Source organism: Parus major, chromosome Z, assembly GCF_001522545.3.
Source record: "Parus major isolate Abel chromosome Z, Parus_major1.1, whole genome shotgun sequence".
Classification (NCBI taxonomy): Eukaryota; Metazoa; Chordata; class Aves; order Passeriformes; family Paridae; genus Parus; species Parus major.
The window spans coordinates 44,224,452-44,243,139 of NC_031799.1; the positions used below are offsets into that span (position 1 = coordinate 44,224,452).

At 37.0% G+C, this 18,688-nt stretch overlaps 1 protein-coding gene across 2 annotated transcripts in view; it reads left to right on the plus strand.

Moving 5' to 3' along the window:
- GAK (cyclin G associated kinase) overlaps positions 1 to 18,688 on the plus strand; it is a 66,219-nt gene that overhangs the window by 17,298 nt on the left and 30,233 nt on the right. For both annotated transcript variants that reach the window (XM_015653549.3, XM_015653550.1), the window contains exons 8-14: positions 1,540 to 1,675; positions 2,280 to 2,392; positions 2,933 to 3,044; positions 5,254 to 5,377; positions 13,308 to 13,357; positions 13,444 to 13,592; positions 17,258 to 17,380. In XM_015653549.3, coding sequence (XP_015509035.1) covers positions 1,540 to 1,675; positions 2,280 to 2,392; positions 2,933 to 3,044; positions 5,254 to 5,377; positions 13,308 to 13,357; positions 13,444 to 13,592; positions 17,258 to 17,380 — 807 coding nt within the window. The remainder of the gene's footprint in view (positions 1 to 1,539; positions 1,676 to 2,279; positions 2,393 to 2,932; positions 3,045 to 5,253; positions 5,378 to 13,307; positions 13,358 to 13,443; positions 13,593 to 17,257; positions 17,381 to 18,688) is intronic.

Below are 18,688 nucleotides of genomic sequence, written 5' to 3' on the forward strand. Positions count from 1 at the left end.
CGGACTTCACAGGGAGTAGTTTTGTTCCTCTAACTGAATGATGTCCTGTTTTGTAAGCAAGTGTTCTGTGGAAGAGTAGATGGTATTTTCTGTACTGCCCTGATGGATTAGTTAGTGTGGACTGTGTGATGCTTCTATGTATATTTTACTGAGAGTTTTTTACAACCTGACAAAAATGTGCAAGAATATACAGAATTAATATATGTACTTTATTTCTGGTCCTGGACTGAGAGACTCAATAGGTCTACTCTTTAGAGTAACTAAATCCATCAGAGACACCTCAGAGACTTCAATAACTTTCAGACCTTAGAAGCTGTTCTTGGGATAAATTGACAACCAAGGGCAGTTGGAGATGGTACACACAGAGGACTGGAGGCAGTGGGAAGTTTTCTTAGGTAACATCTTCATTGGATTTCTTCATTTGTGAGGATTATAAAAGCCCGTATGCTTAGGCAACCATACATACTAGAGTTCAGAAGAAACTTTGAGGAGGAATTTTCCAATTTATGGAGGCATTGGGTGCTTTATTATCAAACTTATATATTTCTGTTATGATAGTATAACTCTGCCAGCATATTTCATATCTTAATTTATTTGAAAAAATATATATCAATTTACATTTACTTCAGTAACAGATTCAATTATCCTAGCTAATCCATAATACCTAGATTATTCAGAGATTAGAATTCAAAACCGACTTCTGTTGTTGTCTTCTCAGGTTACAAAAATCTCAAGTTGGATATATGAAGGAACTTCGAAGTTCCCAGGATGTGGTAGTCTAGGTTTTGTTATTTTTGAGGCTTGAATGAGATTGTCCGAAAATGGTCATAAATTTTATTTATTTCAAGAGTTCAATAGCCATCTGACCATAGGGAATAAAGGGACTGTCGTTTTGGCTTATTTTCTTCAAACCTTTACCAGAAGATGCATTTTAGAGAGATTGTTGTGTGTTTTCCGTGTCATTTAAGCAAATTGCTTAGCACTTACATAATCACCTAGTTTTTGTATTGCAAAACAATGTATCTAAGTTAAATCAAATTCTCTCTTGACATATAAAAAGTGTCACCTTGCAGCACAGGACGGAGATATGAAATAAAACATCTGAACTTTTTTTGAAGGAATAATCCTGTTCTTGGACATTTTCAGTATGGCAAGACTACTCATTTTTGTATGCTTTAAAATTTATAAAATGGATTTCTTGTAATGACTTCTAAGTGGTTTTTGAAAATAGACTGGAATAGTTTTCCCAAGTAACAAGTGGAAATGGTCTCAAATTTCACAAGGGGATGTTTAGGTTGGATATCAGAAAAGATTTCTTCACTCTAAGGGTTATTGGACATTGGAAGAGACTGTCTAGGGCAGTGGTTGAGTTACCACTCCTGGAGATATTTAAAAGACGTGTAGATATGGTACTGAGGGACATGGTTTAGTGGTGGACTTTGCAGTGCTGAGTTGACATTTGAATCTGAGGATTGTAGAGGTCTTTTCCAGCCTAAAGGTCCCCATGATTCTATGCAGTATTTCTGTTTATCTCTGTAGGCTCTGGGCTGTATCCTGTACTTGCTGTGCTTTAGGCAACACCCATTTGAAGATGGAGCTAAACTTCGCATAGTCAATGGAAAATATGTCATCCCACAAAATGACACCCGCTATTCTGTGTTTCATGATCTCATTCGTAAGTTTACAGTGCAATTTTATTCGGTGTCTTTGTGGATGTTGTTATTGACAGTTGTTTTAGTGATAGTTAAATGTTATTGACATGTGATGGTGAAAAAGGTAAACTGCAGCAACTTCTTATTTCATTAATAATCCATTATAAAAAATAATTAAATTTTATGTGAAAGTTGCTTTTTTAGTTCTGTGAAATGTCTTGCATAGTATATGAATTAATCCATTAGAACAGCTAGTGTTTTGATTTGGTTTCTTTGAACTTGCTTAAAAAATTCTATTAACTTTTGGTTTCAGTTAGATTACTGGAAATGTTAGTTACTGTTCCAGAAATGTATCCAACTGCAACAGTATGAGACACAAAGTTACCTCTTATGTTCTTTATTAACTGATCTCAAAGTGTATTCTTTGAAATATTATTTACCCTTTGTAGTGTTGGTTTTTTTCTCATGGGTACTGTTATGATAATTATATTTAAATATTGATTTAGCAGTTTCTTCACTCTGTTCATGTGTTTGCTTATTGCAGTAGAATGTATTGAAGAAATTATTATCATTTGGGAGAAAATCTCTGAAGGGTTTGTTATGTGGTCTGAATCTCCTTTTTTTTAGGCTCCACTTTGAAAGTGAACCCAGAGGAGAGGTTGTCAATCACTGAGCTTGTGAACCAACTGCAGGAGATTGCAGCAGCTAGGAATGTCAATCCTAAATCCCCAATCACAGAGGTAAAAATGTCTCATAAGGAGTATTATTGATTAGGCCTCCTCTCTGTCCTCTGCATGTATGTGCATTTAATAAAAGAATTCAAAGCAGGTCCCCTGTTCCTTAACAGTTTGAAAAGTTTGCACTAATTTATTTTGAAGTTCAGTTGAATTGCTCAGTATCACGTGTAGGATCTTGGAAAAATGCCCTTTAAAGCATGGAGACATTAAAAGAAATTTATTATTTCTTACTGCTTTTTGAAAATTTTTTCATCCTCTTGGTTTATTCCTTAGTATGCTAGCACTCTGTTTGACATGCTGTGTTTTATCATAATTAACTTGCACAGAAAAGTTTTGTATTTGAAGGCTCTGCCTACACTAACTTGTCCTGTTCAATGCTTAATCTGCACTATACTGCTGGTGAGTCAGTTAGTGTATCTTAATTTTCTGGCTTTGTCCTGAGGTTCAGTTTGTTTGCTCTCACCAAGTAGCAGTAAATTCCCAAGCATAGCAAGATGGCTAAATTAGCAAGAAAATTCTCATCTGGAGTATTATTCTCTTCAGCTCCTGGAACAAAATGGAGGCTATGGAAACAATGCTCAGCCTCGGACATCTGTGACCTCTGTTTCACAGAGCTCCAAGCCTGCAGGGCAGCTCAACAATTTGTACAATGCAGGTATGTTCAAAAAGAAATGCCATTTTAGTATAAAGACAATTACATATCTTTCATGGGGGAGAAAAAATCATTTGGGATCATTGGGGGTTTTAGATACTTTGCACTAGTATTAGCTCTTTGGCATTTATATCATTGCTTCTAGCCTTGTATTAATTTTTTTTTGTAAGGTTTGATTTTATGTTGATACATGCAAATGTGAATTTCTCAAGTGCATTGCAGTGCAAGATAAAAATTATGTTTCCTAAGGAAAAATCTTTAAGGTGCACTATTGACCAGTAGAGCCAGGAGTACTGACATAAGTGAACTAAAACCAATGAAAGTGTGAATATGAGAAGCAATAATAGTCTAATGAATAAGAACTGTAGAGGAAGAGTCTCCAGGTTATGACAAACAGGTGAAAATAGCTTATTTTAAACCCTGAAACTTTTTGATTCAATGAGGCAATGATATTTCAAAATGCATTGTCTCAAGGGCAGCATTTAATAGGCATTTGAATTTAAACTGTTAAAAATCCTTAGGTTGTGTATTTTAATTGAAACGTTACTTTGTGGCAGGAGGTATTGAAATCAGGACATAGCCTGAGTTTGTGTTCAACACTGAATCTCAGGTAAAAAAAGTGAGAGTTGCCTTTGCTTTTCAGGAGTAACTATTTACCATCAGATGTGTTACAACATAAAAAGGTAGCAGCAATTTGTGGTATGTTGGCATCGCTTTGTGTTAAAACTGGATTAATTTCTGAATCTCCAAATGGGAGAGGTTAGTAAAGAAATGAAAAAGCAGCTGTAGGAATTCTGGCTGTGGACCATAGTTGTTTAGTAATGCTCGGAAGTTGCTGACCTCATATGTATTTATTTTAGACTGCAAAAAGCCTGTATGAGGAAGAAATACTTCCGTAAGCATCTGGGTCCACCTCTCTCTCCTTTTGTCTCCTGCCCAAGGAGACTTTTGACCCTCCATGATATTTTGAAGTGCATCTGACAATGATAGTAGTCTAAAACTATTTAGTTTTTCATTTCCAGAAGATCCATGTCTGACAGCCTCAAAGAGAAAAGGCAGTAGTCTAAGTTTGGTCTAGCGGCTATCCAGTCGTTACTTTCAGGAGCAGCTGTAGCTGGTACTGCCTTGAGCCTAGCTAATTATGAGAGCGTTGTCCAGGCCAGACTTCAGGAGAGGGGTTGCACCACAGGATATGAGTGGTGAGGAGGAGGAGGAGCTGGGGTTCCATCTGAGAAGAATAGTGGTTGGATTAGCAGAACTAAATGGAATCAACCAAAATATGTCTCCAAAGTGACATAGTTAAAAGCTGACATACTTAGTCTGCAGAAATGGATATTCCAGAGTAGATTCAGTTGAAAATACTTAATATCGTAAAGAATTTGAGCTTGATAGGCTTATTTACATCTAGTTTTTTACTATTCTTTCTGCACCCTTATTAATTATTATATCTGAATATAGAGCGCTTTAATTAGTGTAGAAGATATCAAGGGACTGTTTCATATTGTATTCCGTTTTCCTTCCAGCTTGATATTAATTATGATGAACTGTCAGTGAGACAAGAGATATTAATTTTCCAGGGGAAATATTGAAATTGGGTGACATTTATTGCACTAATAACATGTGTATATTAATTTCTGTGGAAGAATCCAGCATCCTATTGTAATTAAAATCAAAAGTCTGGTCATCTGTTTTGTGCAAGAATGCCTACTGTTTGTTTTATACAATCATATTAACAGGGATATTGCACTGTGATGTTGGGCTATCTGGGGATGTTGTGTTTAAAATTTAAGATTAACTATGCCAGCTGCTTCTGAAGCCCTGCATTAAAATGTGTCTACTGGAGATGATAAAGTAGATCTGCTAATGATAAGCTGCACTTTAGAAACTGGTACTAAAGAAAGGCATTGTTTTGCTGCATTAACACTATGGAATATATGCCTTACTTCCAGAATTTTTTACCTTGTTTTCTCATAAATACGGACAGCAAATTAAAGAGTGTGTTAAGTATATCACTCGTAATTCCCGACTTCAGGAAGTACTGTTTTTTTGCATAGGTCATAGTTAAGGAGAACTTTGGAACTGTGAGCCTTACAGCAAGGTGTAGCCTGTATGTGCATTCACTTCCTTCCAGCTTTATAGGCATCATACTTTAAGTCATATCCTGGAATGGGCTCTATAATAAAGTACAATTATTTTTATTCAACTGCTCTAGGCCTGACCGTTGCGGAATGTGACCAGACTTATGGAGGGTTCTTTGATATTCTGAGGGGTGGAACAGAGCGATTTTTCACTAATATTAAGGATACATCTTCTAAAGTTATCCAGTCTGTGGCCAAGTGAGTAAAAAAAAACCCCAAAATTTAAAAAAAAAATTGTGCTGGTAAGATTTCTAAATGAAGGCACAGGAGCTTTCTCCAGAAATGGTAAATTCAGCATATTTGTCCAAGTCTGAGCTGTAATAGCTGATAGCTACCCCTGAGATTTTATGTATGATATTAATAAAAAGGCTACTTCAACAGTCATAATTAATTATTAATAGGATTGAGAATGTTGCAGTAAGAACCTGTCCATAAGTACTACTTGCCCTACTGTATTTTAGATACTGAAAACTGTTGAGATATGAGCAGGTGGGGGCTGGAAAAGAGTGGAGAATTGAGTTATTAGATGGGGCCTTCATGAATAGGAGAGGAATTAAAAAGGTGGAGTGGTGAAAGGTACAAATCAAGGGAATAAATGTGAGGAGGGGAAAAAGCCTGCAGGGAAATAAGCTCTTCAGTTTAGTTTCCAGGTGGAATCCTATGCCTTCAAGACAGTGTGAGACCAACTGCACTGTTTCTCTCCTTTGCCCTGTATTGCATGTATGAATGCTCACATGTTTAGAGGTGTATGTTTTCCGATTCATATTGTGTGATTATTCTTTACAATCAGGTTGTCAGTCCCATTTCAAGTATTTCTAATACTTCCTTATGATCATAATAAAATTCTGTTTTCAGTGTTAAAGGGTTTTCTTTGTTCTAATAAGAGCAGGTAAGTCACTACTGAGTACTATGTCTGAACTAGAGCCTCCAAAAGAATACTCAAATCTCTTTCTCACTGTAGGCTTTGTGTCTTTTAATTGAGATATTATGTTTCAGCTTTATGCATATTTCTTCATATGTAGGTTTTTTTTTCAGAATTTGTGCGTTACTTGTGCATAGTACTGCTCTAAAATATTTATAATGATCAGGTTTTCTGTATCTGCACCTCTGTATCCACTTCAAGTGCATTTTTAGCTGTTTGCTCTTATGCTTAGACTGTTAAAACTTCTAAGTATGGCTTAGAAAGGCCAGGTATTTTGTTTTTTAAGGGTTGCAAAAGGTGCACTGCTTTGGTTTGTCCTTAAGCTTTCTATAGCAATAACTGGGACAGTGACATTAGACTTTTTTTCCAGGGTAAACCATATGGACACCGGACAGGGAGGTTTACAAGGGGAGCAAACTATTTCAGAGTGAAAAGCAGTTATGACAAAGCTACAAGCCCTACTTTGCCATGGCTGTGTGTTAGATCTTACTATGTTTTTATTGTACACTAAGTGCATCTGAAGTACTCCTACACTTCACTTTCTTATTCTCTTGACTCCACATGACTTTCTGTGTGCACCTCTGTCACTTAGTTATATTTAAAGTTTTCTCTTCCCGCTCTTGCAAATGGTTTTCTCCTTAAAGGCTACTGGAAGTTTAATTACTTTTTTTGAATTTCATCTTGTGCAGCTTTTTCCTGTTCTAGTGGTGGTTTTGGACTGTCTGAAATTATCTTTTTAACATGAAGTGGCTTGTGCTGTGCCTACACCTTATTTTTATTTCTCTTACCTTACAGATGTATGTAGCTTTTTACTTTGTGTGATTTCCTTTGCTTCCATAGTAAGTGTAGTGGGCAAGGAATAAAACAGTAACTGTACATCCTACCACTTCTGCAGAGCTCACCTAGCAACTTCTGAAGTACTGGACAGTGAGTACTTGCTGTCTGAAAAGACTCTGCTCAGTTCTCATGCTCTTCTCTACAACTGTTTGTTTAGTTTATGATGACTGCCAAAAATAAGTCTTGCATCTGTCTTATTGTCAGGACTTAATATGCTTCTTCTCAGTTGCTAGTTAGTTTTCTGTGGCTGAACACAACAGCTTAGGGCATGGCTTGTGGAACTTACTAAATATTAGGCAAAGGAAAACTCACTACTTTTACCTCGTTTGTTTGAATTACAGTATGTCACATATGGATGCTTACTGTTTACTAGATTTGAGTATCTTGAAAATGTAATTGTTTGACCTCATACTGGTATGCAGCTTTTAATGGATGGGTATATTGTCATATCCAAATAAGATCAATTAGCCAGAGACCTTTTCAAGTACTAAAGAATACATGTTTGCATGTACTGTGGTGGATTGACAGAGGATTGTCAGTGTATGCTATGTCCCAACATTATCACGAGGGGGCCAGTCCCTTGGACTTGGTTGGTTGAGTAAGGGTTTTTGTTTAGGTGACTTTCGACCATCATCTTTGACACAATATGTGAAATATTTTTTGTTGAAGTTCTGCACTATCATAAGCAAATTTTGGTTTTGTGGAGCACCCTCTATCTCCATACAACTGTTTTTTTCTTTTCTTGTGTTATCTAAGTGGAGTTAGTTATTGGGCTGAGGAATGGGAAAAAAGAGAGAATGCTCCAGCCATGTAATTCTGCCAGTGACAATCAGTCACTTTAATACTCTTTTTCCAGTGACTGAAAGACAAAGTCCACTTGTAATTTGCCAAAAAAAGTCCACTTGCCAAAATTACAAAGTCCACTTTGTAATTTGTAGAGTTGTGTAGTTTTCATTCTTTGTATTGCCTTTTATTTTGAATCCTTAGTGTATTTAGCAGTTCAGTGAAATGGCAAAACATGAATTAACATGACCAATACTTAGTGTTCTATAGGGCTTGAGGTAGGCTTATGTTCTTTAGTATTGTATATAGTATATGCTAGCATTTAACATTCACTGTTCTGCTGAGAGTTCTACCACTGTGCTTGTGCATTCTTAAACTGTGTTTTAATCAAGCTGAATTGTTAATTCTTTGTTTGCATCTACTACAGGGCATGTCTGTTTCTGTCATGTTCATTTCTCTGCTTTCACAAACTCGTGTTGTGGATATAGCTGATACAATTGGCAATGTGAGAACACATCTTCTGCTGTTGCATCTTTGACTACTCTTCCGAACCCTTCAACCAACATAAGAAACAGACGTTCTGGAAAAATTGAAATGTTTCTTCTGTGTTGTGCATTTTCCTCACCCCACTTAAATACTTTTCGTATTGGAATCTATCATTTCATTAGGTCGGCTCTCTCCTTCCTACTTACCGTTGCTTTTCTGAATTACAGAGTTACTTCCTTTGTCTACAGATAGACTTCTATCTCACTGAATCCCAAACTGCGATGTGAGATTTAAGTTTTTTTCTGTTGTGACAAAAAAAGTTAAGTTTTTTTCTTTTCTGTAGCTACCTTTAGCTTGATTCTGATTTTGGTCTCTTATTAGTCCTAATAAATGATAAAATCTGAAAACTGAAACACACATTACAAGCTGCTAGGAACAGGAGAGTAAATGAGGACCATCTTTATTGTCCCCCAGGCTACCTCAGTTCCAAGTGTCATAACCTCTTTTGCAGGTTCAGGTCAGGCAGATGCAGCCTGATAGTTACATGAGAGAGGACAAAGAGCAACAGAGGTTCAACCCTCCTGTTACAAACTAACTTAAAAACAAGTACCAGGGTGGAGATTGAGAAGATACACATTACTTTGTGAAGCGGCACCATCTTCACAAGCAGGAGCTTGGATCCAGCAGATATGGCCATGTGTGCCTGAAAGCTCAGCCTGCAGCTGTGCAGCCACAGTACTTCTCTGTTAAGCCCATCAGCTTCTCGCTTGTGGAGCTCCTGTGCCTATATGGATGCTAACTGTGAAGCAGGGAGCACAGTGCCTGTGGAATAGTCTTGCCTGAGAAAGTTATATGGCCTGCTATTCCACAGGCACCGTGCTCCCTGCTTCACAGTTAGTATCCATATGCCCGTGACCAGTTTTTATGCTTATTGACGCCTGCATCCATACAAGTTACAAATGCCCTGTCAAAAAACATAGCTAAACGTACTAAGGATCAGATCTTCACTGGTTTTGAAAACAGCAGGCAAAACTTGTGATCAGTCTTCCTTTGCTTTGTCAGAACAATCTCTTTTGGTGAAGAGATTATAATGTAGTAATCTAGGAACAATTAGCTGCCTTTTATGCTTGCTTTCTTTGCTTTTAAGGGCATTTTCTTGTTTAATATTTTATTTCATGGATCTTTTCATTGCACTAGGTAGTCACATGATTAATTCAGTTTTATGAAGCAAAACCAAGTGGGAACAAATTGATATGAATTTTAGTGCTGTTTTCCTTCCTGGCTTTTAAAAAATAAGCTGAAAATAGCGATGGATAGATATTTTTTTCTAATCTTTTAAGTATAGAGATGTCTAGCAGAAGATTGCTTAGTATTAGGGCAGTATTTAACTTAATGGTTTATATCCTTACATTGTAGCTGTGCTGGTTAGTCTGTCATTCTTTGTTCTTTATCATCTTCAGTTGTTAGTAAACAGAAGGTATTATTTTAGAATGTTGTTCTGTATATTAACTAGTTTATTTTGTGAGCTTAGTTGCTAATTTTAGTTTTGTTTTAGTTTTTAATTTGCTGGAATGATCTTTTGTTTAATATTACAGTCTTTAGGTGCATCTAGTCTCTGGCAAGAATGATAGTGCCAACCATTTACACAGGGAGAAGTTTTTAACATGGAGTTAGAACTTCTTATTTTTGCTTTGATATTTATTCTGCCAAATCAGAATTCATGTCTTACTTGCTTCATTTCATAGAATCAAGCAGTAGTTTGTGTTGGAAGCAGCATCTGATTGCCCTGAGCAATGGGCAGGGACACCTTCACTAGACTAGTATCAATCTGCTTTCTTTAATTTAAAGCCATCCCCTCATATCCTGTCATTACAAGCCTTAGCAAAAAGTTCCTCCAGCTTTCTTGTAGGCCCCCATTAGATATTGTAAGGAAATAACTCTCCATACAGAGACTAGACTAGTCTCGTCCCATCCCACAATGAAGTAGTCCCAGTTTTGAAGAAGCCTGGTATCATCAGAAAAGTGACTAAATGCTGGTGTCGTATCACACTTTTTGTTGAGCTTAGTTAGACCCTTAAAAGCACACAGAATTTGCCATGTTGGATCACAGACTGAAAACACTCTGTGTATGTCTATGTTTGCACACTTTTCGTCTCTTACCACCTGCTAGCAAAACCGCTATCTAAATGAAATTTCTGCTGTTAAGGATATGAAAGACCTTACTTGTGATTTTTAGTTAGAGAGTTTTATATTGAAATGCATAGGAACGCTTAAACAATGAAGAATACATTGCTATTCTTCTATTCATTAATAATGGTAACCTTCTTACCATTTAAAGAAATCTCAGTTACCATTCTGACATAAAACACTCTGCTGAAAACAGAATAGCTTGTGTTCAGGTCTTATTACTGAAGTAGCTGTGAAATATTCAGAATCAAGTTCAGTGAATTCAAGGACATGGTGACATGTTCTGTAAACTTGTGTTGATTTTACAGTTAAGAAGCTTCATTTTAATTAAGACCGTGCAACAATTCTGAAGCTTTTTCAGTGTAATAGTCATATACTTATTTAACACTCCTGCAAAATATAAAGCTAAAGTTGGCTATGCTGTGCTCTGTTGTTGACATACTGAACTGCACTCTTACATCTCTGTGTGTATGGTGAGAAACATGCTCCTGATGTTGCTCTTTAGTTTATACAAATGTAAAAAACAAAGCTGAGTTGAGCAGTGTTGGTAGCAAGAAGTCAGTATCTGAAAGTCTTACCAAGGGAATAATGGATGTCAGTATTGTTGGTTTTTCGCTCTTACTAGTTTTGTGCTAATGTTGCAAGTTGCTGATTAACCTCAGTGTTACAGCATTGCAGGGATAATGGTTCTGTGTTCTACAGCTGTCATATTAGTTGGTCCTTTATCTTGATACCAAAAAAATTGATAATAGAATGGTTACATGTTTTCTTGCTTGAAGCTTCTTGGATGTAATCAACAAATGGCATTTGTATTTCTCATCTCTATAAAGACTACAATCATCACAAATTTTAGTGAGCAATCATTATTAGCTCTGAATGTAAGTGTCTGCCTTAATTAGTTTGCATTAGGATCCTGTCTGCAACAGGATTACCACCTGAGCTTACAGGATGAAGTATGTCCTTCCAAAGCTGCAAAAAATTGTGAAATTGTGCCCATTTGTCTACCTCTTTATGCAAGATTTCTCAAGGCTGAGGATTTCGGTTTCTTTTAAATGCTTTGTCTAGTGAGACTTAAACTTCCTTGTGGTTTCAGTTTAAGACAGTGAATCATTATCATTGCTAGGACGCTGACTATGCCGTTCTGCATAAATGCTGTTAAATGGCCTTGCATTCAGAAGATTTTTTTCTTCCCTGATCTAAAATCCTCTTCACTATCCTTGTATATTAAATATACATTTATATATGTATATACAGATATAATGTGTATATATACAATATATATTTTTAATCAATCCCTCTAACCTCCATCATTACTAGCAAGCAGTAAAGAATCAAAACTTAATGTTCTTTCTTGTGATTCAAAATTTCAGTGTAGTATCCTAGGTCTGCTTTTCTAAGTAGTGTCTTGAAATTTTGTTGGGATATAGAAGTTTTGTTGGTGCCTCTGAATTAATTATATGCATCATAGTGTTTTGATGGAGTTTTGATATTCTGGAGTCAACAGGAGATATTTAAGTTAGGGATGTCTAAATCAAATTCTGTTGGTGAGACTTGTTCTTATTTTGCCAGTCCAGGAATGCAGACCTGTGTAGTTATACTCAAGGTTGTTGGCCTGCACTGGGTCTCTTCAGTTTTTTTCTCTTGCTTTTTTATTCTGCTGCATAGAAGATGCCATAGAAACAACAAAAATATAATAGTGGTTTTAAATTAGTTAATTGTTGCCATAATGTGGATGATTAGGTAAAGGCACAGGGAACAGACTTAAGTATCACCAGGAGATTTTTTGAGAAGGCTGCACTTTTAAACTGTGCACAGTTGTGTGAGAGAGAGATGCATAATGACTGATGCCTTGCTCACTATGGGAATTCTGGAAGTGAATTTTTGGAAGAATTATTAAATGAGGAAAGAGATTTAAGTACTCTCTATGTTGAGTGCAGATAGCTTGGGGTGCAACTGCAGTGGGAGCTTCAGGTTGAGCTTTCGCTGGGAGCCTGAGGAAGGAGGTCAGGAATTGCCAGTGTTTGGCACAGCAAAGGTCACAGGGACCTGTGAGCCAGCCAGGTGACTGGACACTGAGACATGGCAGGAGCCAAGGACTCAGGAGGAAGACACAGATTTTGGCACCCATAGACCACTGAGAGTGTAAAAGCCCACCATTTCCTTTCTTGGGAGTCTCTCCTGGGAGGCTCCAGCTCCAGCTCTGTTGCTGCAAGAGGATTAAATAACTTAAAGCAGCCATAGATCTGGGACTCTGCTATGGGAAGCCTGTGGTCCAGCTAAGGGAAGGTGGTCTGACTGTGTGAGTGTGGGGTGTGTTAGGAGTGAAGTGGGGCACCCATTGGGTCTCCAACTGCAAAGGGGCCTCAGTCCCGGCAGTGACAAGCTTGATGGTGGTTTGAGTGTGACTCAGTCCTTCCTGAATGGCTAGACAGGGAAGTGTTCCTAACACTGTCCATATGGAATTCTGATATTGGGCACCATGGCCATCTGTGTTAGACAGCAGCATGCCAGAGCTATGTATTTTAAACTTTGATGTTCAGCTAGTAGTCTTTCTTTTAAGCATTGTGATATTCTTCATTTAAGATTAATGTGACCTCATTAGGCTTTCAAACTGACACCCCACAGTGCATTTTTATTAGTAATAGCAGGAGCTAGAGGAGTGAGTTCAGAGATTAAAGGCATCTGTACAAATCCCACAGGTGGTTTTGGTGCAACTGATTTAAATGAGTAAGTGCTTAAACACAGTATCTGTTCTGAAAGCTCTGTTCTGAAACTCTTAAAATGTAATTGTAACAAGCCTCAGATGGAGGAAATGAAATACTATTTGTAGTGGCGGGTGTCACCTGAGAGATCTGGCTTTTAGACTTAAATGGTTATATCTCCCACTATTAATGCCAATGTGTTCTCTTTCAGTTATGCAAAAGGAGACTTGGATATATCATATATCACTTCCAGAATTGCTGGTATGATATCTATATCTTTCTTAAACATAATTTCTCCTTGGTCATGCTATATGAAAAATTTCAATTGCTATTTGTTCTGTCTTCAGTGATGTCCTTTCCAGCTGAAGGTGTAGAATCTGCCATCAAAAATAACATAGAAGATGTGCGGTTGTGTCTGGACTCTAAACATCCTGGCCATTATGCTGTGTACAATCTCTCTCCAAGAACATACAGGCATTCAAGATTCCATAACAGGGTGTGTATAGTTTTTGTGTATTTTTCTAAAGGGCCTTGAAACACAGTTTTAATTACACCTTCAGCATTTTATTGTAAAATGGGCTCTAGTAGGTTAATCAAAAAGATGACAAAATAGTAAGTATTAACACAAGATCAAAGAGTAACCTATATTCTTCTCGTCTTTGCTTTAAATCCAAACTTAACTGGAAGCGGATCTTTAATCTTACTGACTAAAGTCAGTTTTTTCTAGGACAGTGATATCATTGAAAACATGCCCATGTACCTTATGTGTTTCAAATTTAAGTGGCGAGTACTTAAAGTAATTAATGTCGTACTAAAATGTCAATCTCTCCTATATTCTACCATTTTCGTTTATCAAGGACATTTTCCATTATCAAAACATAGTGACTGATTTGCATAACCTGTTCACTGTAGTTTCTCCTTGTCCCACTACACACCATTTGACTCCCATATGACTCTTCCATAGCTGACTGATTGTTCTCACCATCCTTAGTGTTGTTGTAGCTTAGCTGAGCCTCCATTATCCTTCCTGGCAATTTATCTAATATAAAGTCATATGATACTAATATTAAGTCATTTGCCTAATTCAGCAACAAGGTATTGAGGACATCTTGTTAGGTGCTGAGATACTGGACTTCAGTGTCTGCTCCTAAGTAAACCTCAATTGTCCTGTAAGAGGCTCAACAGTTGGGACTGTTACTGTGTTCTGAGTTGTCCAGCACCTTAATAGTCTGTAGTGATCATGCCCCTTCCACGAATACTGTCTGCCAAGAAGACAGCCTAGAACCATTACTTGTTGCAGAATAATAAAGCCTTTTGGGCCGTATGCAGAGCCATCCTTAGCATTATTTCAGTTATCAGAGTTGACTTAACATGTCAGGGTGAGGTATATTTAATGTATTTTTCCTAATGCTATCACTCCTTTACTTTCCTTGTGAGCAAGATGAAGTATTGTCACACCTGAAAGAAGTCATTACTGCCTCTTTGGATGAATCCAATCAGCTTCTTTGTCTGTATCTGGTTCAATATGAGGTCTGGGTAGAGGCTATTCAAGATGGAAGGCAAAAAAACTTGAATATGCAGGAAATCTACTGTGTGATTATTTGTAGCAGGTACCTTGAAGCAAAATGTTCAGCAATTCTTTTTAGGACTAGATTGCTGGAAAGTCTGAGACTGGTGTAGTGAACTGATTTATTCCACATCCTGCAAAGTGATCAATCCCTGTTTATGGAATGATAAATTTTGTGACTGCGAATTTGCTTACCAATGGATTTTCTGGTTATGCAAGTCTAAGGTGTCTGTACACCTGATGTATTGGTACTAGGAATGGTAATATGATCTTGGTTTTGTTGGGAAGTCATAGTAGGTCATAGTTAGTTGAAACATTACAGGTTCATGACCACTTTATTATTTAGGAGTATTTAGGAAGGCAGTTATTTTACTTGGAAACAAACTATAATTGTATTTGGAACTCTTACCTGCCTATTCTTGAAATTGAGATGTCCAGCAATACTGACTAACTTAATTGTTCAGTGCTGGGTGAGAGCAGCCATGTAGGAACCTAAAGAAGCTTAGTTTTACTTTAATGCCTGCAAAAGATGATTATGGGAAGCCTTTAAACATGATTAGAGGAGAAAAGCTTCTAGAATTCTTAATTCTGACACTTTACTTAGAAGGTATGTATGAAATTACATATTATTGATTTCTTGTTTTTGCTATTTGTATGGAACTTCTACAAATTTATTTAATCTTGGTTAAAATTAATGGTAGTTTTGAAGTCTTCTCTGCTAGTTTTGAGTCCTTGGAGTAGGTTGCTCTGATAGTTTGTGCACTATCCATCATTCTACTAATTGTCAGGACACTTAGAGCTTAAAACACAGCAAAAGAAACAGAAAGTAATGTTTTTGTTACATCGTGTAGGAAACCTAGTGTTTGAGTAGAAAATAAATGGCAAATTAGAAGGAAGAAAGTCTGTATTTTTTGCTTTTTTGTATACACATGTTTTTTAAGGCTGCATTCTTGTCTGAAGCTGCAATGCTTCAGGATGATTCTTTTGCCGTATTGTCATTAACTTCAGCCAGCAACCAAGCCCCACACAACTGGTTGTCTATTTCTTCCTGGTAGAACTGGGGAAGGAATCATGAGGTAAAAGTGAGAACTCATGGGTTGAAATAAAAGCAGTTTAATAGGTAAAGCAGAAAACACAGGTGCAAGCAAAGCAAAACAAGTAATTTATCCACCTTTTCCCATGGTTAGGCAAGTGTACAGCCATCTCCAGGGGTTCAGGGCTCCATCATGCATTATGATTACTTCAGAAGACAAATGCCATCACTCTAAATGTTTCCCTTTCTATTCTTTTCCCCCCAGCTTTATTGGCTGAGCATGATGTCCTGTGGTATGGAATATTCCTTTGGTTAGCTGGGGTTACCTGTCCTGGCTGTGTCCCCTCTCAGCTTCTTCTGCACCCTAAGCCTACTCACTGGTGAGATGATGTGAGAGGCAGAAAAGAAATTAACTCTGTCTAAGCTGTGCTTAGCAATAAAAATAAAAAAATCCCTGTGTTTACAACGTGGTTTCCCTCACAAATACAAAACACAGCCTCATTTAGTTACTACGGAGAAAATTACTCCAGCTGAAACCAGCACACACTACTCTTGTAGTATTTGAGATGTATTGAAGCCCACATTGAATCTTGTGGTGAACATGGATAAAAAGGACTTTTTGCCTTAGCTTTTCTTTGTTTACCGGTGATCTTACATAAGCTTGCACTAACAAGGAATGTGCAATTTAAATCTCTTGCAAAGTGATGCTTTCTGGAATGGCCTTGTTTTTAATTAAAATACTAGAGTACAATGAAAAGTTGCAGGAGACTTAGACTGTTTATTTGAGCCTTTTTTCCTGTGCTTGGCACAAATGCAGTTTTTTGTGTTAATCAGTTGAGGTGATTCTTTTCAGAGTAACTCTTGAACTCTTTATCAAGTTAGGAGGACATGTTGCTGATAGGAAAACTTGGTCTTCAATATCTGGCAATTGCAGTTGAGACTAAAATAGAAAAAGCTTCATTTGTAACTTGCTTCCTTGATCATGAACATATCTATTCTTCAGGTGCTTCAGGTGCTCCAAGAGTCAAGTTTCATATGCTACATCCTTACTGGACAGTTAATTTTAAGGCTATGGATTCTTAGCTGATTTTCTGTTAGTGTTTTGTTAGTGTTTTTTGTTAGTGTTTTGAAGCAGTTACTGTTTCAAGCTCTTTGAACAAAGGATAAATATTAAAAGAAGCCTAATTTTTCTGATACTGAGTTTCTTTGGGGATTTTTTGGTTTTTTGTTATTTTTGCTGAAGTATACATGCACAAATGAAGTTGAAAGCTGTTTTATTTTACTCGTTGCTCTAAGAATATTTCAGATAGTAATCTGAGTTCTCCTTGTGCAGTTGATTTGTAGACAGAACTGAAGTTTTACTGCACTTCATCCTAAAAAGTGGTGTTTACACTCTGTAAGACTACTTTCCTTGAGCATCTTGCTTCATTTCAACATGAAGGTGGCATTAAAGTGTAAAAGTGCTTTGTAGACATTTGCATAACCTAAGTTGTGGCAATATAATATGTGACAATATAATACTGTATCTCATGTCTACTGTCTCTTGTCTCTCTTGTTGCAGGTTTCTGAATGTGGCTGGCCACCAAGACGAGCACCAAATCTTCAGAATCTCTATAGCATTTGCAAGAACATGCATTTATGGCTGAAACAAGACCAGAAAAATGTTTGCATTGTGCATTGCCTTGTAAGAAAACAGTTTAAGTCTGAAGTGCTTTGTTCAATAGAGCTTTAAAAATTGTGAATAAGGGTGTTACTATTCATTCAGTTTGTGACTGTTACTGGCTTTCTTTACTGGAAGCCCCAGGGTCAATTCCTTCCTGCTGTGTTTTTAGGGAAGTTACTTGTATCAATTTTCTCCTTAGGGAAATTGGAAGGGTAATGGAGTCTTGCACTTAGAATGGAAGGCAAGTATTAAGGCAAAGTAGCTTTTGGAAGAAAAAAAAAATCTACTCTACTCTTTCAGTATTTGCTCCATTTTTTGTTTTCTGTGTGATAGATGGGTGTACACTGCATATCTCATTACTGTCCATTTAGAATGTAATCTGTAGGCACAGAATTTCAGAAACTGACTGTTAGACATCTGGTGTACTTTGTTTTGCTGGCAGCAGATTGCTCTGTAGACTTCACTATTCTCCAAAGTGTTATTAAATTTGATGTAACCAAAAAAATCAATTAAACTGTCTATAGAGCTACCTCATGTCAAACATGAGGGTGGGAGGAATGAATTAAAAGAATATTTTGCTCAGAATTCGAAGATTAAGTCTCTTACATTTGTTTACGAGAATTGCATGTGAAATTTTGAAATTCTTATTTTGCTGCCAAGTAAAAAAAATGAAACATGACTATGTGACAATGCTTGCAATGCTGCTGGAAAGCATTAAGAACCTGTTTGGTGATACAGCATAGCTGTCAATAGGGAATACCGCTATCAGAATCAAACTAGGATTTGTTAATCTGACAAACCATATTTGTGGGTTATGTAGTGTTTTGCAAGTAAAAAGCCAGTTCATGTCAGCTCCTGAGAGCCAGTATAATTTTCAGTGCTGCTGTGAGGATAGGCATCTAATTCTATATTAATGCAGTACTTCTAATACCCTGGTGTTGCACGATTGCTGGTCAAGTAGGTAAGAAGCAGATGTGATGACTTAGCACCAGTTTTTGTAACATCTTTCCCTCAAAATGTTTTGTTCAATGTACCTAACCCATTCCTCTTCCTCACATGTGAGGGAAACTTTTGTATATACATGGTTTGAGTCAGATGTGATGTAAAAAGTACACACCAGAACTTTAAGAAATGCATGCTAAAAATTCTGTTCCATGTTGCTAGCAAACAAACCTGGAGAAGTTGTGTTCTGTCAACCATTATCTCTTTCAAATCTTCTGCCTTTTATAATACAGGGATATCTGAGATATCTGCGTAACTAGGATTCCTGCAGAAAGAAACTCAATGTTTTAATATCTTTCTCTTGGTTTCTTGGCAAGCTGTTACCAG